Source organism: Falco rusticolus, chromosome 6 (assembly GCF_015220075.1).
Source record: "Falco rusticolus isolate bFalRus1 chromosome 6, bFalRus1.pri, whole genome shotgun sequence".
In the NCBI taxonomy this organism is placed as follows: domain Eukaryota; kingdom Metazoa; phylum Chordata; class Aves; order Falconiformes; family Falconidae; genus Falco; species Falco rusticolus.
This window is the reverse complement of record NC_051192.1, coordinates 82,315,244-82,335,159: the sequence shown is the minus strand read 5'-3', so window position 1 is coordinate 82,335,159 and position 19,916 is coordinate 82,315,244. Positions and strand designations below refer to the sequence as shown.

At 39.3% G+C, this 19,916-nt stretch overlaps 1 protein-coding gene across 1 annotated transcript in view; it reads right to left on the bottom strand.

The window, feature by feature from the left end:
• Positions 1-236: 236 nt before the first annotated feature.
• Positions 237-19,916, bottom strand: part of TTK (TTK protein kinase) — a 37,537-nt gene continuing 17,857 nt past the window's right edge. The window contains exons 10-23 of the mRNA XM_037392064.1: positions 19,604-19,694; positions 18,577-18,758; positions 18,322-18,458; positions 16,789-16,915; positions 15,601-15,693; positions 11,588-11,745; positions 11,352-11,503; positions 9,913-10,037; positions 9,521-9,601; positions 7,432-7,608; positions 6,607-6,697; positions 6,280-6,377; positions 4,997-5,114; positions 237-2,715 (exon numbers count right to left, since the gene is read on the bottom strand). Coding sequence (XP_037247961.1) covers positions 5,025-5,114; positions 6,280-6,377; positions 6,607-6,697; positions 7,432-7,608; positions 9,521-9,601; positions 9,913-10,037; positions 11,352-11,503; positions 11,588-11,745; positions 15,601-15,693; positions 16,789-16,915; positions 18,322-18,458; positions 18,577-18,758; positions 19,604-19,694 — 1,602 coding nt within the window. The 3' untranslated portion in view covers positions 237-2,715; positions 4,997-5,024. The remainder of the gene's footprint in view (positions 2,716-4,996; positions 5,115-6,279; positions 6,378-6,606; positions 6,698-7,431; positions 7,609-9,520; positions 9,602-9,912; positions 10,038-11,351; positions 11,504-11,587; positions 11,746-15,600; positions 15,694-16,788; positions 16,916-18,321; positions 18,459-18,576; positions 18,759-19,603; positions 19,695-19,916) is intronic.

Sequence of the window (19,916 nt, the reverse complement as noted above, 5' to 3'; positions counted from 1 at the left end):
ACCTCTGTTACCCAACATTTCAGACTGGTATTTTCTCTCCTTTAAAGCTACTCATGCATAGCTATTCTGTACTTCACACACACTTTAAAGGGCCCAGCAGAACGTAAAAAGGGAGATGGCTGGCTGTAAGCAAAAAAACAACAGGAATAGACTGAGGGCTGGTTAAGTGGCAGCTGCCGAAGCAGGCAGACATGTCTTGTAGCATATAATTGAGACAAGGAAGGAGTACAAATCAGTTACCTATTTGCAATGGGAAATTTTTATTTAAAAGGGATGACTGATAACAACCCACTGCCTCTCATCAGCCCCAGTCCTCTTTCATAAGCTCCCTCTCGTGCCAGCTGTATTTCCCGTGGGTTCTTTAGCAGTCATGGAATGAGAAAGGATTGATAAACCATACCATACAACAGAAAAAAAAAAGAGGCATGTAGCACTGCTTCTCTGCGTATTCAACATTAACCACAGAAGCAAAACAGCAGAAGTTAACAATTATAACATTCAAATAATTATGCAGAAATATTTCAAGACCTGCAATCTACACCAAGTAGTCGCGAGACATTTCAACAGTAACTCTTTGTGAAAAGATGTTTCTGTAAAGATTTTCTTCACAAGTTTTCCTCTGAAGAGGCTGATACTTCTTTTTCCCCTCTCCAGAGAAAGTGGAGACAGTGTTTCACTTCCCATGCCATAAGTAGTTTCCCAAGCTATCTAGAATCTGAAAGGTGCAGAACATTAACATTTTTTCTTTAGTTGGTTTATGCTTCATAACTAACATCTATATAACAGACAAGAGGAGTGCAGTTAGCCTATGTACTCAGTATGCTTGAAATACCACTGAATTTCCACAGGAGTACTAAAGTCTGGATGAAAAAAAACCCCTAAAACAGAACCAACCAAACAAAACCAGGACCATTACAGGGAACAAGTCTTTTAACATTTTTTCCCCCAAGAAATATGGGATACCTCCCCCTGTCTCTGCAGATAATTCAGACTCCACAATCTGTTTCATATAATAACAATTAGACCAACAACAAAGTCAAGTTTATCATTCCAAGTTTGCCCTCACAAGGGAGATGCGCTGTTCCTGCTTATGCCCCACTACTGGGGTGCGAACACATCCTCTGCCCTCCGTTCCAGCCCTCCCCCCAGCCCAGGCCGAGGGGAGAAGGGCTGGTATCAAGAGTAGTTCCCTCTCCTAATCACCCTCCCTGTGTAATCCGAAGAATCACTGCTAACCTGGAACAAAGGAGGGCAGGTATTCAGACAGAAACGCCACAGCCCAGAATAATTCATGCTCTTTTACAAGCACTTGCTCTGTCACAGAAGAATACTCCTAACTGGCATATGAAGGTGGTGAGGCTTTAAGTTTTGAAACGCAAACATTAAGCAGACACCTGATGTTACAGAAATACTAACTGTCATTACAGAACTTTTTTAAAAAGTATTTGAATTGTTTTGCTGCTTTAGATATGAATTAAAAACAAAGTTTCCCACCTATCAAAGGGTGCTTTTATTATATTAGCAAGCTTTGAAAACTCATTTAAAAACCAAAGTTACTAAGGTCTGGGGAAAATACAATACTTCTGAGTTTCACGTATCATTTGAGATCCAAGTGTGTGCTACTCTTCTCTCATTCTCCAGTTCTTATAGGGCTGCAAAGTCATCAAAAGCTGATAAATTAATGGCAGGAAAGACAGCAAGAACTCACTGTTCCTTCAATATTGCTGTTGAAAGAGGCATTTACAATTCATTCTTTGCTATTAACTTCAAAAGCAAGACATTACAATAGTGCTACGAGTGATACCAGTTAAGCTACTATTGCTTAGTGTGCAAGCGTAGAAAAAGGTTATGTTGTGAACTGAAGAATCAAGCAAAGTACAGTGCTACTCTGCATCCAGATCACTGCAGAAATAGACGCATCCTCCAGGGATAAAAGGTAACATTTTCTTCAACTGAAGTTGTCAGTAAAGAGCAGTCCCCCATAAACACTGAAGTAGAATAGAACACGCAGGACAATATACCTATTCCTACAGGTGTAAGATAAGCTTACCTACACAAAGATAACGTAAAGGTATCTCAGCCCAGCTAATAAACGTGTCAAAGGCAGTGGGAATTCCCCTCTGACCCAGTCAAACCAAATGCTATGAAGAACACCACCCACATCCTGAGAAAAGAAAACACAGCTACCCAGTAGTGTTTGCTTACAAATGCTCAAAGTAATTTTTGAGAGTTCTCTAGACTCCAGCTGCATTTTCCGCAGGCAGTAAGATGTGTTGGCTTCAGTAAGCCTTCAGCCACAAGGGTGACCGGTTTTGCTCTCCACAGACAGCTGACCTAACCGACCTACCAGATGGCATACAGACAACAGAAGTGCCATGAACATGCACCTGCACCAGAGGCAGAAAGGATTTCCAGGCAGTGGATTTGTGCTCCAGTGCTTGGATAAACAGTGATACTTCTGTCAGACAGTAAAACCTGGTAGTCCATGCTAGACCACCTCCCTTCTTCAGAGGCTTTACGGACATTTCACAGTACTGTTACAGGTACACGTTACCAGGTAACCAGGAGCACCATCCCACTCATTTTCAATCCTTTAAATGTTTCAAGAGTCATGGAAATAAAAGCTACAAAAATCAACTGGTAGGAAGATATCAGTGAAGCCTAACGTTCCAAGACCAAAAAGAAAAAACCATGAAATCCTGTGATCCAGGTAATCTGAAGAAAAAAAGAAAAAAAAATACTTAGAAGGGGTGAAAAAGTGATATTTAAATGTATGCTTACAATGAACAACAAAACTCCCTCACATTAGACCTTTGAGAAGGATTACATTACAATACCTTTTTGCAATATCAGTTATCCAAACAAACACAAATTACAAAAACTATCCAAGAGTTCGGAATATTTCAATGCCTGTCTGAAGCTAAGATAACATGAACTCGGTAATATAAAAGGCTGAAATTATCAAGCAAAGCTTCCCTAGCGCTGACCTTCGACTTTTCCCATCCCTGATCAAGAAGTACATCGTACGCTTGATTCACAGAGATAAACAAGGAAAGAGCTACTTTAATAATGAAGTTTGGCACTTTACATGAAGGGCTATTATGAAGGAAAAGCAAAACAGGCTAATTCAAAATACTTGATCAAGATAAAGAGCTGATAAGCTCCACATTTTAAAAGGTATCCAAGAACAGCATAGCAGCTGTCATGAAACTGAATGCAAGATATTTAAAAAAAAAAATTTAACACTGATTTGAGAACTAGTTGAATAGCAGAGCTCAGAGGGTTGTGATCAGCAGCACAGAATCCAGCTGGAGGCCTGTAGCTAGTGGTGTTCCCCAGGGGTCAGTACTGGGTCCAGTCTGGTTCAATTTATTCATGAGCTGGATGGAGGGAGAGAGCGCACCCTCAGCAGGTTTGCTGATGGTACAGAGCTGGGAGGAGTGGCTGACACACCAGGAGGCTGCGCTGCCATTCAGTGACACCTGGGCAGGCTGGAGAGCTGGGAGGAGAGGAACCTAATGAAGCTCAACAAAGGCAAGTGTAAGGTCCTGCACCTGGGGAGGGACAACCCCATGCACCAGCACAGGCCAGGGGTGACCTGCTGGAAGGCAGCTCTGCGGAGAAGGGCCTGGGGGTTCTGGGGGACAGCAAGCTGCCCACAAGCCAGCTGTGTGTCCTGGTGGCCAAGAAGGACAATGGGATCATCCTGGGGGGGATTAGGAGCGGTGTGCCCAGCAGGTCAAGGGTGGTTATTCCCTGCCCCCCTCCTCTGCTTGCCCTGGTGAGGCCACACCTGGGGTGCTGTGTCCAGTTCTGGGCTCCCCAGTTCAAGGGAGACAGGGAACTGCTGGAGAGGGCCCAGCGGGGGGCTATGAAGATGGTGAGGGGACTGGAGCATCTCCCTTGTGAGGGAAGGCTGAGAGAGCCGGGGCTGTGTAGCCTGGAGAGGAGAAGACTGGGAGGGGATCTGGTCAATGTCTACAGATACCTTAAGGGCGAGTGTCCAGAGGACGGGGCCAGGCTCCTTGCAGTGGTGCCCAGCAACAGGACAAGGGGCAACAGGCACAAACTGCAACACAAGTAGTTGCAACTGAATGAGAAAGAATTTCTTCACTTTAAGGGCAACAGAGCACTGGAACAGGCTGCCCAGAGAGGCCAGGGAGTCTCCTTTGCTAGAGACATTCAAAAACCTTGATGTGATCCTGTAGAACCTGCTCTAGGAGAACCTGCTTTAGCAGGGGGCTGAACTAGATGATCTCCAGAGGTCCCTTCCCACCCCAATCATTCTGTGATTCAGTGCGTTTCAGAGAGCTTAGTATTAATGCTTTTCAAAATCCAAATTAGTGATTTCCAACCATCATAAATATTAATGGATTTTCTACTTAGAATTTTGAAAAGCATATTTGATTTATATAATAGCATTTTTAATAGAGGAAAAGCCATTTTATTTATATAACTTCAGAACAGCACTGACTGTTGTACCATGCCACTTAGTAGAAACAGGTCAAAGACGGGATAATCTTCACATGTATGTAACAATACCATCACTGCTTATATAAACAGGGTACTTATTTCCTTAGTTATGATCAAAGCTGAACACAAGTGCTTGTTGTCAAAGGCAAAACAGCATAATACTATGTGTTCATGTCATAGGAGATATTTCAAGAGATATCTGCGTTACGTACATCTATTATCATTTTATGAACTACTACTTTTTAGCTTCAGGACATAAGAGCTTGAAGATTCTCATACACGTTTTTGTATTCCAAACACTGTAGCATTTTGTAAGTTTCAATGATCATAATCATCAACTAGCATTTTCCATTGTTCAATCCAAGTGGCAAGCAAACAGTGAAACAGCCCACATTGAAAAGTGTTCAGTTAAATTTTTTTAATGATCTGCAGTATTAGGCAACAGAAAGAACATTTAAAAATGTGAACTTTATGCTGAGTGTCCTTTTAAAAGCCAGCAGCACAATGTATTTTTTGAACCAACCAGACATCTGTTTATCCTGAGTAGTACATCATTTTGTTGTCCGTGATTTTTGACTCCCAGGTTTTGCAAATGCTGATACATCAAGACTTTTACCACTGTTGCACTGTTCATATAAAGTCTGAAAGTTAATAAAAACACAAGCATTCAGGTGAACACAGTTGTATTGCACACTGATTCAAACTATATCTTTGTAATATTACCACTTGAAGTTACCACATACTGAAATATTCCAACCTCCATGCTAAATTTTTTCTATCATAAAAAAACCAAGACAGCTTAGTTGTACCAGTTGTAGTGCAACGTAGCACCTCCCAGAAAACACAAACTCTGATTTAGCAGCATGAGCAAAGGTATAGAGCTTCACAAGCTGGCTGAAAACAACCTAATTACCAACATTTAAAGCAAAGTTTAGTCCATTAATTGTCTCTGATGTAGAAACATTAGCATGGAAGAAAAGAGGTATTTGCATGCTCACAGTGAGCAACATTTATAAGCGACAGGAAAATCAGTGGCCACAAACATAGCCACATCACATTAAGAATAATCTCTTGTTCACCTCATACTTAAAAAGGTCAGGTACAACTAGCAGTGTAAAGTGTAAGCAAACTTCTTTAGATTTACTCTATGCATACTGAATTTGCTTTCCTCCCCATGAAAGCAGCTTTGCGTTCCATCTCAACTTGTTATTGATTTGATCACCATCACCTCTTCTGAGAGATGATGGAAAGAATTGAATCATTGAAGAGTTATCAAGCTTGTCCTTCAGGCAGTAAATAGAGAGGCTGGACTATTTCAACATACAGGGACTAATTTACACATAGCAATGCATTAACAGTTAATCAGTTTCCTGGAAGTAAGAACAGCTGCAGTCTAAAAGCTTGCACACTTGACAGATTTAGATAATTTTTTCATAATGATGGTTCTTAAATTAGAAGACCTACTACAGTTCTTGGGCAGTTGAAAAGTAAAGCAGCACTGTAAGTACTGTTTTAGGAAAGAGATGCTAGGGCAGTGGGTGATTTGAAAATAAAGCAGTACAGATATACTGGGAAGTGGAAAGGAAAAAAAGCTAAAATCAAGATTACCATCATCCTTTCAACCCTTCCCATTCGGGAGGACGTAGAGAGATTCCACATGCTTGCAAAAAACCCACTACAGTGCGTAATGCCTTTCCAGCTGTGGTTACAGCTTTGATAGATGTATCCTTTCAGCTTCTACTACCAAACATTCTAACTTTGTTTGCATGAACATGTACTACTACACAAAATAGAAAATGTACTTACCCGAGCAGCTCTAGAAATAGAGTTGGGAGAATTCAAGTCAACAAGCTGGCCAAGGATACGTTTCATTTCCTCTGTTGTTCCTTTTGCATTTGCAACACCTGCAGTTAATTGAATGAAGCTGAAGTTGTATACAACTATGTATAAGGTAGCAGTGCAGTTTGTAAGAGGTTTAAAAATTAAAACACTAAAGTCTTTCCCAGAATACACACAGGCACCAAAAAAAATACATTGTTACACCAGCAATTGAAAAGTACATACGAGTAAAGCATTTTGTCTTCTTAAACAGAATTATACTTTTAATAAAAACATGTTTTAAAGTAAATGTACCTGTTTGACAGTGACTTTGAATTTGAACATAGGGATGTACCAGCAACTCTGAAACTGATATTCTTTGTTTAGGATTTCTTACTAAACAGCGCTGCAAACAGAAAAAGAAAAAGAATGCTTTACCTATAAATTCAGGATTTTCTTAAGAGTGAGGACCTTTAAAAGACCTGGTAGATGCATGTCAGAACTTCTTACTGCTAAACTACAAACTTAGACTCAACTCAGTACGGTAACAGATTAACCTAATTGCCTTCATTAGCAGTTATCTTCAGAGTGAAGTTTGGTATCCTGTTTTACTTAAGCAACAAATGTCAGAGGACATGAAGACCAGAACCTACAGTATTGTTTTATTCTGAATGACACAGATTTGAAAGGAGACAAATGTTTCTGGATTTCAGTTTGTTACCTGCTGAGCAACACAATTAGGGCTTGAGTAAAAGCATAGGCCAAGTTTCAAAAGCAGGCAGATACGCATAGTGAAGGAAAAGGATGGCAAGTACAAGAGCTACTGTATTTACTTCAGGTTATTCAGCCAAAGACATTGTCTGACTGCTTTTAAAAAAAAATTAAAAAATCTAGTAAGTATTTACTAGTTTATTTGCTACTGAGCTGAAAATAGACTTTTAATAAGAAAACTAAATGAAGTAGCTCTAGCTTCATAAGTAGTCTTTTCAAATAAGGTCTGTTACTACAAATAGCACTGAGCATCTATTTGTGAAAAAAGTTTCTCAAGCACAACTCATTAAGTTTAAGAAAATACACTTTAAAAAAAGAAATTGCCATTATTTGAATCATTAACATAAACTAATCTTAACAGACAGTTACCTTTAGCACATCTTGAAGATCCTTCTCAGCAATATCAGGAAATTCTATTTCATAGCTAGGATCAACAATAGCATGCAGTTTATTAATTGGATTTGTTATATGTTGAAATGGAGTCCTTCCATATGTCATACAGTACAAAATGCATCCCAATGACCACACATCACTTTTGGGACTTATCTAATAAAAAAAATAAAATCAAGATTACTCCTCTCTTAGGAAAGACTCAGTCAATTTATCATATAGTTGTACAGTAATTTTGCTTAACTATATCTATTTTACATTGGATAACAAATATTAGTAACTAACATACATCACCAAGACAGCATGCCATTATCTACCAAGACAGAGATGTGACTTCATTCACCCTTATTTCATAACAAAACTACTTTTATTAATTATCTTTGAAAATCAATTTACTTGAACTTAAAGTTAAATGTTGTCCTTAAGTCAAACAGCAGGATTCTAATTTCAGATTGAGTAAATACAAATAAAAGCATACTAAATTAATCCAACCCAGAAACCAGTGAGACATCACAGCTACGTTCCCAAAGCAGGAAGCCACAGTTCAGTTCTTCCGGGTTTAAAAGGATTCAGATCCAGATTTCTACGACCACACCTGAACTGTTCCTTAGAGGAGAACTTTCCACTTGTCTTGTTGAAGAGGAAGCACATAAGATTGGGGGAGCGGGGAAAAGGGAGGTGGGGAAAGCAGCACACAGACAGCCCAGCACAATGCTTAGACTTTTACTTAAGTGAGCTGAGCTCCAGAACAAGTCTGCACTTTCCATGCAATTTTTAAAAATGTAAAAAATGTTGAAAGTATCATCCTTAACAAAAGAAATCCATCTACAAAACATTCTGTGTTTGGAAAGACTAGATTGTGTTTTAATTGTTTTACTACATCATAATACATCCATTCAGCTGTTAAAGAGTCACAATCTTTTAAGTATGTATGTACATGTAGATATGAATACAGATTTTAATACTTCTTTTACAAAACTATGTACCCCTTAAATGAAGTTTGACTGCCAACGTGAAATTGTTTTCCTTCAGTACTTTCCTTAAAAATCACATTCCATTGCCCTGGTAAAGTTATAACAAGTTCTGCAATACATAGTACTCTCTAGCATAGAAAAACTAATAGGATACGCAGAACTCGTACATGTCCCCTGAAATACTAGACTTCATTTTATCATCTTTTAACACTTCTTATTAGGTACCACTCATTTCTTTTAAAACCTGCCACTTGCTTAAAAGAATTAAGAAATACACTGATGCTTGTGTCATTGTCATATCTTGTTGTTTAAGCAAACACACCAACAATGGTTTATATCAGAAAGCAAGTTTCCTGGCTTTCAGAAAAAGATTTCTAAGCCAGTTGTTTATGCAGAATGCCAAGACATAGTTGTGTAGCAGCTAACAGTACCATAAGACCTCCACCAATTTTTGGCAGAATGAAGCTGAAACAAGAAGTCATAAGTAGCACAACAGGCAACCAAGTGATTAAGGAATGATTCTCGCACTTGACTCCACGGCAGATCCTCCCAGAAACACTAAGCCTGGAGTGATTTCAGCGCAAAGGACTTGTCAGAGATGCACAGTACAGTGAACCATTAAGATGCTCAGATTTTTGTAACATTAATCATCAGTACAGCCTCCAATATCCAAAAGGCTGCGTGCATTTCACTCACTGTACGCTATATTGCTGTTCAATGCCAATCACACTGATAACAGCAGAAGACTTATACTGCTCCATAGAAAGATTTTAAATTATTTTTACATTTATTAGTTTAGATATTACACTATTCTCAGCTCCTCCAACACCCAAACCTGAATATCTGTTTTGCTTTCAATTTTACTCATTCAGCACTTTTTTTTTTCTAATTTTTCTAAACACCATCTGCAAAATGCTTTTAGGTGGCTGAAAGGAATAAGCTTAGCCTTCAAACTCTGCCCACCATCACGGCACAATGAATTCCCTTCTGTTCTGATTTCAGCAGAAGATTACGAAAATTAAGTTTTAACATATATGCCTGGATTACTTTCTCCTAAACATGAAAGGAACAGAAGAAAAAAGATCCTATGTTACCTTAGAGCGAGATTTCCCATTTTCTCCATAGGAAGAGAGATCCTTTATTGCTTCCGGTGGCATGTAATTCATTGTGCCAACCTAGCCACAAAAATACAAAACAGTCATTTAAGTGAAGCATGTACTTAATTTAACTCACTTGATAGAAAGTTAGATTTTTATCTCAAAGCACTGAAAAGCATCTTGAAATTTTGTTTCTAAGGCTGAAGGCCATTGTTAATTCTGTTCAACAAAATGATGTAAAAAATAATGTATATGAATATTTATATATACTTATAAAACCATTCAGCATAAAGTCTCAGTATTCATTTAAGTTACTACAATAAACAACAACCACAACTATTCTAGTACTTCACAGAAAAGTGTACACCGATTTTCCAGAAGTATTTCACCTGAGAATCTTTAACGATGCTTGTCACATCTGGCTGCATTTGGTTTGCAATGCCAAAGTCAATCAGTTTTAACATTCCGTCAACTATCAGGAAGTTTGCTGGTTTCAGATCACTGTGAATAATGCCTGTAAAAAAGAAAGAAAAACGTTTAAGTCAATCAAGGTTTAGTCAATCCAAGTTACTACTATAGGGGGGTTTATTGCTCAATTCCCATTAGCCTTGCTCAGAGAGGAGGTGCAGATCAGCTTTACCCAGCCTAAACTAAATTACTTTTTGCAGATTTCATAAGTGTTTCCATTTCTTTTTTCAACAGTTAAGCCTTGCATGAGTTTGTAGTTTGAATTATTACTTATTCAAACTTATTTTTTTATATACATATTAAGATATTTAAATTTTATCTATCTATATATAAATATACATAAGATATATAGAAATAATATTACTTATTCTGCAGGCACCCCAGAATAGATTCAAGTGACTTGAGCTGAATAGTTTCTGTCAGTTAGGGACAGGCCCTCTAGCCGTATGTGCACAATGCCATACTGAACTGCTATTGCAGAGCAATTCAGTGGCCTGGTCACTCCTGTAGCTTTCTCTTAAAGCATCAGCTAAGCAGCACTTTAGAAGAATTATATTGCTTAGTCTGGTGTTTTCTTCCTGATCTCAAAGGAATCATTCACCAAGGATTACAAATGACTGACCTCACAACCACTACTTATGTGATTTATTATGAGTGTTGCTTATCCATATAATCAACCAATCCATCTAATATTTTGCAAAATTGCTTGTTTCAAGGACACATGTAGTATGTAGCCTGTGTTTTAACATGTTTTGCTGGTTTTCTGTATTACTGAATGTTCTAGTGTCCTTGTGCTTTTAGGAGTTGATGGTCTCTGCTACATGTACAGGTCTCCAGTCTTTTCTGAAATACGGAAAGGATCCAAATCTGCTCTCTCCTTTATGGTATATATAGAGGAAACAGAATACAGATGCATGCACTTCAGTTACATAGGTAAAGATGAAAGTCCTGAAGAACTATGAGAAAAAGCTGAAGCACTATGTCAAAATAAAGATGACAGAGCTGTGTAAAAGCTGTCATTAATGTCAAAGCTTCTTTGGAGAAGATGAGTGGCTAAAAAGAGTCTGAGAACAAGTAGTACTAGAAGTGTAGTGTTAGAAGTATGCAGTGTATTCCAATACAGAAAAGATTTCCTGGTTGTTGCAAGGAAACAAAACATTATAGAGTTACCAAAGATAGTCTACCTTCTGCATCAAGTTTACTGTCATCTTTTGTTTCTCTAGAATTTTTTTCATAATACAGGAATCTTTGAAGATTACTAGGCTTACACCGAAGAGCAGCACCGCCTCCAAAACTTAAATACATTCATATTATCTCTGCCATATAACCTATACAAATACCTAGAATTATTTAAGAATACCATATTCATGGATTGTATGAACAGCTTCCAGCATATTTTTCCAATAGCTCTTTCGTTCCAATGGATCGATGTTTTTTTTCTTTTTAAGCCAGCTATTGAGGTCAATATTTCCACACTCCATTACCATGTAGATATGATGATCAGTAATTTCACTAAAAAATAAATATACTTCTGTTAAAATGTAAGGCGACTTTTTATATAAAGATAGTGCTTTAATAAAATTAGTGTTTACTCACTAGTCATAAAGGCGAATGATCTTATCGCTATGTCGCTGCAGTTTATTCAAATGAGCAATTTCATTCTTATAGCTCTCAACAGTCTGTTGATCAGCTTCCTCTAGGTTCACATATTTGACAGCATACAGCTGCTTCTTCTCATTCAGTACTTGAAACACCTGCAACATAGTACCCATGAATAACTTCATTCAACCCTCCAACCAGTATTCTGGCTTACTACAGTCCATTTCACCACAGCCCGAATCTCTTTCTAAGAAAAAGCATACCTTTTCAAAAGGAAGCAACAACACCAAATTTAGAGAACTTCATACAAGTCAGCCTGAAGAAAACCTAAAGAAGCCACCAGTTACCTCTATCAGAAACCATCCTGGTACCATACTGTATTTCACTAGGTATATTTGATCACAAATCTGAAGTGTTCCAAGGATGGAGAATGCAAAACACCTCCCACAGAGAAAAGGAATTGACCTGCCACTGCACATCCATTTCAACACACCAAAATGATTTGGAGGCTAAACCACATGGCACAGGAGAAAAGTTTGAGAGCACTGAGTCCATTCACACTTCAGGCAAGAATGCTACAAGGAAACTTATTGCCGTCTTCAGCTATTTAAAAGGAAAGTATGAAAAAGACTCCTGAGCCATCAAAGTATGAGAGGCAATAAGCATAGCTAATAAGGAAAATCTGATTAGATGTCAGGAAATTTTCTTCCACCATCATGTAGTCGAACAGGGGAGTAGGTTGTCCAGAGAGGCTGTGAAATCTCCATCCTTGGTGATATTCAAAACTCTATTGCAAAAGGCCACAAGAAACCTGCCCTATTCCAGCCTTGCTTTAATCAGACCATTGGACCAAGTGACATGCAGAGGCCCCTTCCACCCTACCTTGCTCTGCGATTGTACACTGCCAACAAGGAAGCTATTCTTCCTGGAGGGCCCTGCTGACTGGAAGCTAGCCAATGTTATCCCAGTTTACCAGGGCACGAGGGAAGACTAAGGGAACTACAGACCTGTTAGCCTAACCTCAGTTCCTGGAAAAATTCTGGACAAGATCATACTGGGTGCTATCGATTGCTGTTTAAAGGACAAGGCAATAATCCGGCACAGTCAACATGGATTCACAAAGGGAAAGTCCTGTTTAACTAATTCCATATCCTGCTACGATAGGGTCACCCACCTAGTGTACGAAGAGAAAGCAGCAAATGTAGTTCTTACGGATTTTAATAAAGCTTTTGATACTGTCCCTCACAGCATCCTTCTGGACAAGTTGTCCAACTGCGGAATGAGTGGGTTCAGTGCACTGGGTGAAGAACTGGCTCAGTGGCCGAGCTCAAACAGTTGCAGTGAATGGGGCTACATCTGGCTGGTGACCAGTCACCAGTGATGTTCCTCAGGGTTCAATTCTAGGGCCAGTTCTGTTCAATGTATTTATCAGTGATCTGATGCAGGAGTTGAATACACCATAAGTAAGTTCGCTGATGATTCCAAACTGGAAGGTACTATTAACTCCCTTTGAGGGACAGGAGGCCTCGCAGTGGGATCTAGATAAGTCTGAGCACTGGGAAATCAATGGCATGAAGTTTAGCAAGTCCAAAAGCTGGATTCTGCAACTAGAACAGAGTAATGCCAGACACAAGATGTCCCTGCTGTCCAGTGATAGGATGCATAGGAATTGTTCAAAACTGCATCAGGGAGGGTTAGGCTGGACACCAGGAAGCATTTCTTTACCAAGAGAGTGGTCAACTGGAATAGGCTTTCTACAGAGCTGGTGATGCCCCAAGCCTGTCAGTGATTAAGAGACATCTGGACAATGCCCTTAACATGTTTTAACATTTCATCAGCCCTGAAATGGTCAGGCAGTTGGACTAGATAATTGTTGTGGGTCTCTTGCAACTGAAATACTCTATTTTATTCTGTTATTCTTTTCAATGTGTTGCTCTCTGGATTAACAGAATCATGTTAGATTCTTAACTTTTTTGCCTCAGTCTTCACTGGCAACCTCTCTTCCCACACCTCTCAAGTGGGTGGACCACAAGACGGGGACTGGAGGAGCAAAGTCCCTCCCTCTGTAAGAGATGAGGTCCAAGACCACCTGAAGAACCCGAACATACTTATGTCTATGGGACCTGACAAGACGCATCCCAGAGTCCTGAGGGAACTGGCTGATGTAGTTGCCAAGCCATTCTCCATGATATCTGAGAATCAGTAAAAAATCCGAGAGTCAGGTAAATTCCCTGGTGACTGGAAAAAGGGAAACATCGCACCCATGTTTAAAAGGGGTAGAAAGGAGAACCCTGGGAGGTACCAACCTGTCAGCCTCACATCTGTGCCTAGGAAAAGCATGGAACAAATCCTCCTAGAAGCTATGGCAAGGCACATGGACAACAGAGAGGCAATTCGAGGCAGCCAGCGTGGCTTCACCGAGGGCAAGTCCTGCCTGACCAACCCAGCGGTCTTTTTATGATGGAGTGACTGCATCAGTGGACAAGGGAAGAGTGACTGATGTCACCTATCTGGACTTCTATGAGGCCTTTGACATGGTCCCCCCACAACATTCTTCTCCCTTAATTGGAGAGAGATGGATTTGATGGGTGGACTGTTTGGTGGATGAGGAATTGGTTGGTCACATCCAGAGGGCGGTGGTCAACTGCTCAACGTTCAGACAGAGACCAGTGACAAACAGTGTCCCTTGGGGTCCATACTGGGACCAGTACCATTTAATATCTTCATCAATGGCATAGTGGGATCAAGTGCACCCTCAGCGCGTTTACGGATAACACCAAGCTGAGTGGTGCAGTTGTCACACCTGAGGGAAAGGGATGCCATCCAGAGAGACCTGGACAAGCTCAAGTGGGCCTGTGTGGACCTCATGAGGCTCAACAAGGCCAAGTGCAAGGTCCTGCACGTGGGTTGGTGCAACCCCAGGTATAAACACAGGCTGGCAGATGAAGGGATTGAAAGCAGCCCTGCTGAGAAGGACTTGGGGGTACTGATGAAAAGCTGGACAGGAGCTGGCAGTGTGCACTCACAGCCCGGAAGACCAACTGTATCTTGAGCTGGATTCTAAAGAAATACGGCCAGCAGATCAAGAGACTTGATTCTCCCCCTCTACTCCACTCAAGAGACCCCACCTGGAGTAACGCATTCAGCTCCAGGGCCCTCAACACATGGACACGGACCTGCTGGAGAGAGTCCAGAAGAGGAGGGCCACAAAAAGACCAGAGGCTAGAATACCTCTCCTATGAAGACAGGCTGAGAGTTGGGGTTGTTCAGCCTGGAGAAGAGAAGGCTGCAGAGAGACCTTACAGCAGCCTCCCAGTACCTAAAAAGGGCTTGTAAGAAAGATGGGAACAGACTTTTTAGCAGGGCCTGTTGTGATAGGACAAGGGGTAATTGTTTTAAACTGAAGGAGGGTATATTTAGACTAGATACAAGGAAGAATTTTTTTTTTACAATGAGGATAGCGAAACACTGCAACAGGTTACCCAGAGGTGGTAGATGCCCCAGCCCCAAAAACCTTCAAGGTCAGGCTGGACGGGGCTCTGAACAACCTGATCTAGTTGAAGATGTCCCTGCTCATTGCAGGGTGGTTGGACTAGATGACCTTTAAAAGGTCCTTTCCAACCAAAACTATTCTATGATTTTAAGTATTGCGACATTTAAAACTAAATTTCCCATCTCTTGTGACAGAAGAAACAGTCTGGATGTGTCATAAGAAAGCACACAGCTTGATTGCTCAGTACCACTTTGGTTCTGTCAGTTCCTGCATATGCAAACACGAAACAAAATTAAAAGGAGGTACAAAGGGCCATAAACATGTTTCTTCTGCATCCATGAGGGATAAAGTCTAAGCATAGCATTAAAACAATAAATTCCTAGAAACTCTAGGTCACTCAGACATATTGTATGTGTCAGTACTGGGCACTCATTAGAAGACTTCAACACGTATGTTTATAATATAACTACTGTGTAAATGCATGACTGTCTAAAAGGAAAAAAAAAGAGCATCTTACCTTACTTGATCCACCACTGCCTATTTGCTTTAGCATCGTATAAACTCTTCCTTTGATACCAAGACATTCGTGTGATGGTAGAGAAGCTGGAACCTGTGTACATACAGAAAAAGTTAAGGAAATAACTCTTAGTATACATGTAGTGGAGCTTGGTAGAGTTCTACTTTTTATTAAGTTAATCCGCTTTCAGTTGTCTTGGTCTTTCTGAACCAAATAGTGTAGTGAAGTTACAAGTTTAAATGAAAGCTAAAGATCCCCATAGCAAAAGTATTTGTATACTGATCATCACTTGGCATGTAGCATCATCGAACTCTTATAAAAGATACCAACGTTCTTCACACTGGAAGTCAAGAAAAGGTTGTTCTTTAATAAGGCTTCTCAGATCATTGGAGACACCACCTTCCTTAGAGAATGTGGTTTCCGATATTATCTCTAAACAGACTTTCAATCACAGGAGGCAACTAAACTTAGAGCTGCACTCAAATCACCTACAATTTTCTTTGAAGCTAACTACTAGCTAGTGGACTTCAGTGTTATAAAGCTGAAACAGCCTGCATTGCCTGTAGCTGCTACAGCAAGCTGTAGAACGGCCACAAATTTTAAATTTTAATCCTCTGGTAGGAAGCACAAACCTATACCCCAATTGCTATCTACAGTTGGGAAGATTCCTACCTGAACGTACAACCCATCTAAGGTAACCCATTTTTTACACGATTTCAGGCCACTAAAAATAAGCATAATTTGTGAAATCTAAAAAAAAGGAGAAGGAATGTAATTCTTCATTCTTCTACCTCCCTCAAACTCCTACAGTTTTTTAAAACACACCGCTTCTTTTTATGGGTACTACACTGTAGTGGGCTGTACACCATTAGCAAAGCATAGCAGCACAAAAATAGCTACTCTAGTTCTTGCCTCTGTAATGAAGTAGGATCTGAAAAGGTTTAGATTTCAGACAAAGGCTTCAGGATTTTGACACAACTGAATTGATTTTTCTAACACTGACTTATTTTACCTAAATTCAGATATACATATGAAGAGTTATTCTGAGAATAAGCAATACAGACTACTTTCCATTACTCATCTAGAAAGATGAACAGCAACTTTAGATTAAAAAGATACATACATTTAACCTAGTAGTCTCCAATGAAAATATGTACTGAAAAATGGTAGACGACAGCCTGAAATTACCTGCAAGCCAACTTGATTTTGAAATGGAGTTGCTGAGGTACGTGGTAGCAAATATGGGAGCTGGCTGTAGGAAGCAGAATTTTGACATCCTGGTAGGAAGTTGCTCTTTACAACTGGTGTTCTGAAACTAAAGGAAATTATGAACAACTTCTGCATTTAGCTGTATTTTTTTTAAAGATTATTCTAACAAAGTTGAAATCTTCAGTGCTTCTTGGAAGTTAAACCCTACTGACTACTAAAATCCCAAGCCTCTGCTACATTCAATAATTAGCATTAAGACCACTTCAACTTCTTGAAGTAGAAGTACACTTAAACTGTAACATACTTGGGAAATATTTCTTAGATCAGTAACTAATTAAATCCTCATCTTCAGATACTAGCTGACACTCCCACAAACCGAAAAATGAAAGCACTATATAACTAGGCTAGTTTTCTTTAGCTTACTGTTCTTCACTCAAAACCTTTCTAGATTGAGACTTTTTACAATTATGAGATTTGTTGGTTGTTTGGTTTTTTTCTTTTGAGCACTTCAGCTACACTTTATACAAGCAGAAAGATCATGTGTAAGAAAACTAAAGACTGCAAGAAATCCTTCATGTTTTTTGATTTATTTCCTTGATGTATCTACATGTACTTAATTATATTACCAAATATACTTTTTTACCCCCTTCACAGTATTTACAGAAACGGATGCCAAGATCAGAACCGGAGAAGTATTGATATGCCTATGATTTTTTTATACAGAATAAAATAACAAGTTTGGAAAGAAGTCAATACCAGTCAAAAGCATCGTTCTCTCTGAACACAAAAGCACTGAACAATCCTGCATATTTACTAATCTCCATGTCATCAAAGTTTGAAAAAAGCAAAACCAGAACCTATTCAAGGACTGCTTTTATCGAGTTCCATCACGAGATGATGTACTTCGTTCACTACATATATTTAAGTTCTACAGCTACAGACAGAGGTCCTATCAACAGGAACAGTGCTTATTCATCATACAGCCTTGATGTACGATTCATCCTAGAGACTTATGAAAATAGTAACCATACAATTAGAAAGATTTATCAACTTACGGACAGGGGCTTATGCTTAACTCAAGACTGCATGGATAAACAGATGCTAGCATTTCCTAACCCGAGAGCTCAACTACACAAGCCTCTAGATTCCTTACACTTTAAATCCCACAGATACTTGTATCATGGGAACCAGACTGATATACAGTTATCAATGTAAAAAGCTTGTCAGCCACAAAAAACAAGGCATCTGAAATAAATGGTCATGTAGCAGGGATCAGAGAAAGACAAATGCTCTAATAAGGGCTTATTAATTTTATCATGTACTTCTAAACACCAAAAAGCTAACAGGGAAGACAAGAGTTCCCCAAATGCAATCTGAAACTTACAAGTCAGACACTTGACAGTGTTGGAAGCACTCTGAAATCTTTGCTGTCTGAACAGAAGAACTTAAGAAACCTTGCTAAAGTCTAGAGATTGACTACTGTTCATGAGGATGCAGGTCAAAGTAGCTTACCAGTCCATATAATCATTATATGTGGTGCTTGGTGTTCCACAAACACGTGATGGATCACATTTCCTAGAAACAGCATCTGGTGGTGATAATCCTTTTGAAACAGGATGACTAGATTGTTCAAGGCTTGATTGTTTTCCCTACAGAGGGCAAAGTAAGACATTATTCCACATAAGGAGCCACGGTCAGGAACATAGAACTCTTTTTCAACATGTAAAGGCTGCTGCAGTTAGAAACTACATATTCCTGTTACTTTACCTCTCTGTAGCAGCTTTTCTCTGTTACTTCTTGAATTGGCCGTATTTTTCTGGCATTAACACAGTTTAGTTTAATCTGATCCAACTGCTTTCTATAGCTTTCACCAGAACTAGACGGTTGATGTTGACTTTCCAGACTCCTTGGCTCTGGTATCTTGAGCTCCTGATGCTGGACTCTATTTTCTGGGGGAGGGGGGAAGTCAGCTTATTGAAATACTTAGCATTTAGTACTTGAAATAGTTTGACAGATTTGTCCCAGAGTTTCTAGAATAATTTTACCTCATTTTCTACATCAGAACAGACAAACACAGCTGACTTACTGGAATCAGGCATTAATATAATCTTCAGGATTCATATTTAGTTCAGTGTAATAACATGGCAAATTTCTTCAAAAATCTTAGGATACTACTATAATAATAATAGATACAACTGTTTCCTTCAACACACAAAAGATCATATTCGTAGTATGTACTACAGCATCCTGGGACACCGTACAGGTTTATAAAGCATTGAAGATAAACCTATTGCAATACTCCAAATTAGAAGTCTGCTGTCTGTGACAACAGGCAACCTATAAACCAGTGTGATGACTGAAGCCAGAGGCATAAAGGGACCAGACATGCTCCATCTCATGGTTCCTTCTGCAGAGGTAATAGCACATTGAACTGGTGGAATATCACAGAGCAGGCTGCAAATAGCACAGCCTAACAGTTTTCCTTTACGTGCTCATTCAGTTCTCTTTTCAAATTTCTAGAAAGCAGTATCCCACACTAAGCAGTTCAGTGCAATTCAGCTACCAAAGTGCTGCAGTGGGGATTTGTGTGGGTTTGGGGTTTTGCTATTTTACTATTTTTACAGGTACCACTCAAGTGACTGTTTTTAATTAAATGCTCCTCAGTTACAAGCAGACCAACTTTTTCACTTTTTGAAGAATATTTTGGTTAGCAATGTATTTTTTTAAAATACAGAACAGCAAATTCTCAATGCCTATTCTATTTCAAATTACTAAAATATGTATTAATAGTTACCTTCTCTTTTCATTGTATGACTTACATCCATTTTGGTTTTGAGAGTTATAGTTGAATTGGTAGAAGTTTCTAAGCTGTTCTCCTCCAACATCTGCAACCATAAGGAATTATTTATTTTTAAGGACTAAAGAAAACAAAAAGCATCTTAAAAATAATCGAAGGAGATCCCAAGCCTAGTGTCCAAAAGACATTTCCCTTATGATAATTAACAACCAACATACCACAAAGCACGTATGCTTCAGAAAACAGTGCTGGGTACACAAACAACTATTACTGATGCTCTTTTTAAATACGTTAATAGTCTGAATTCCCA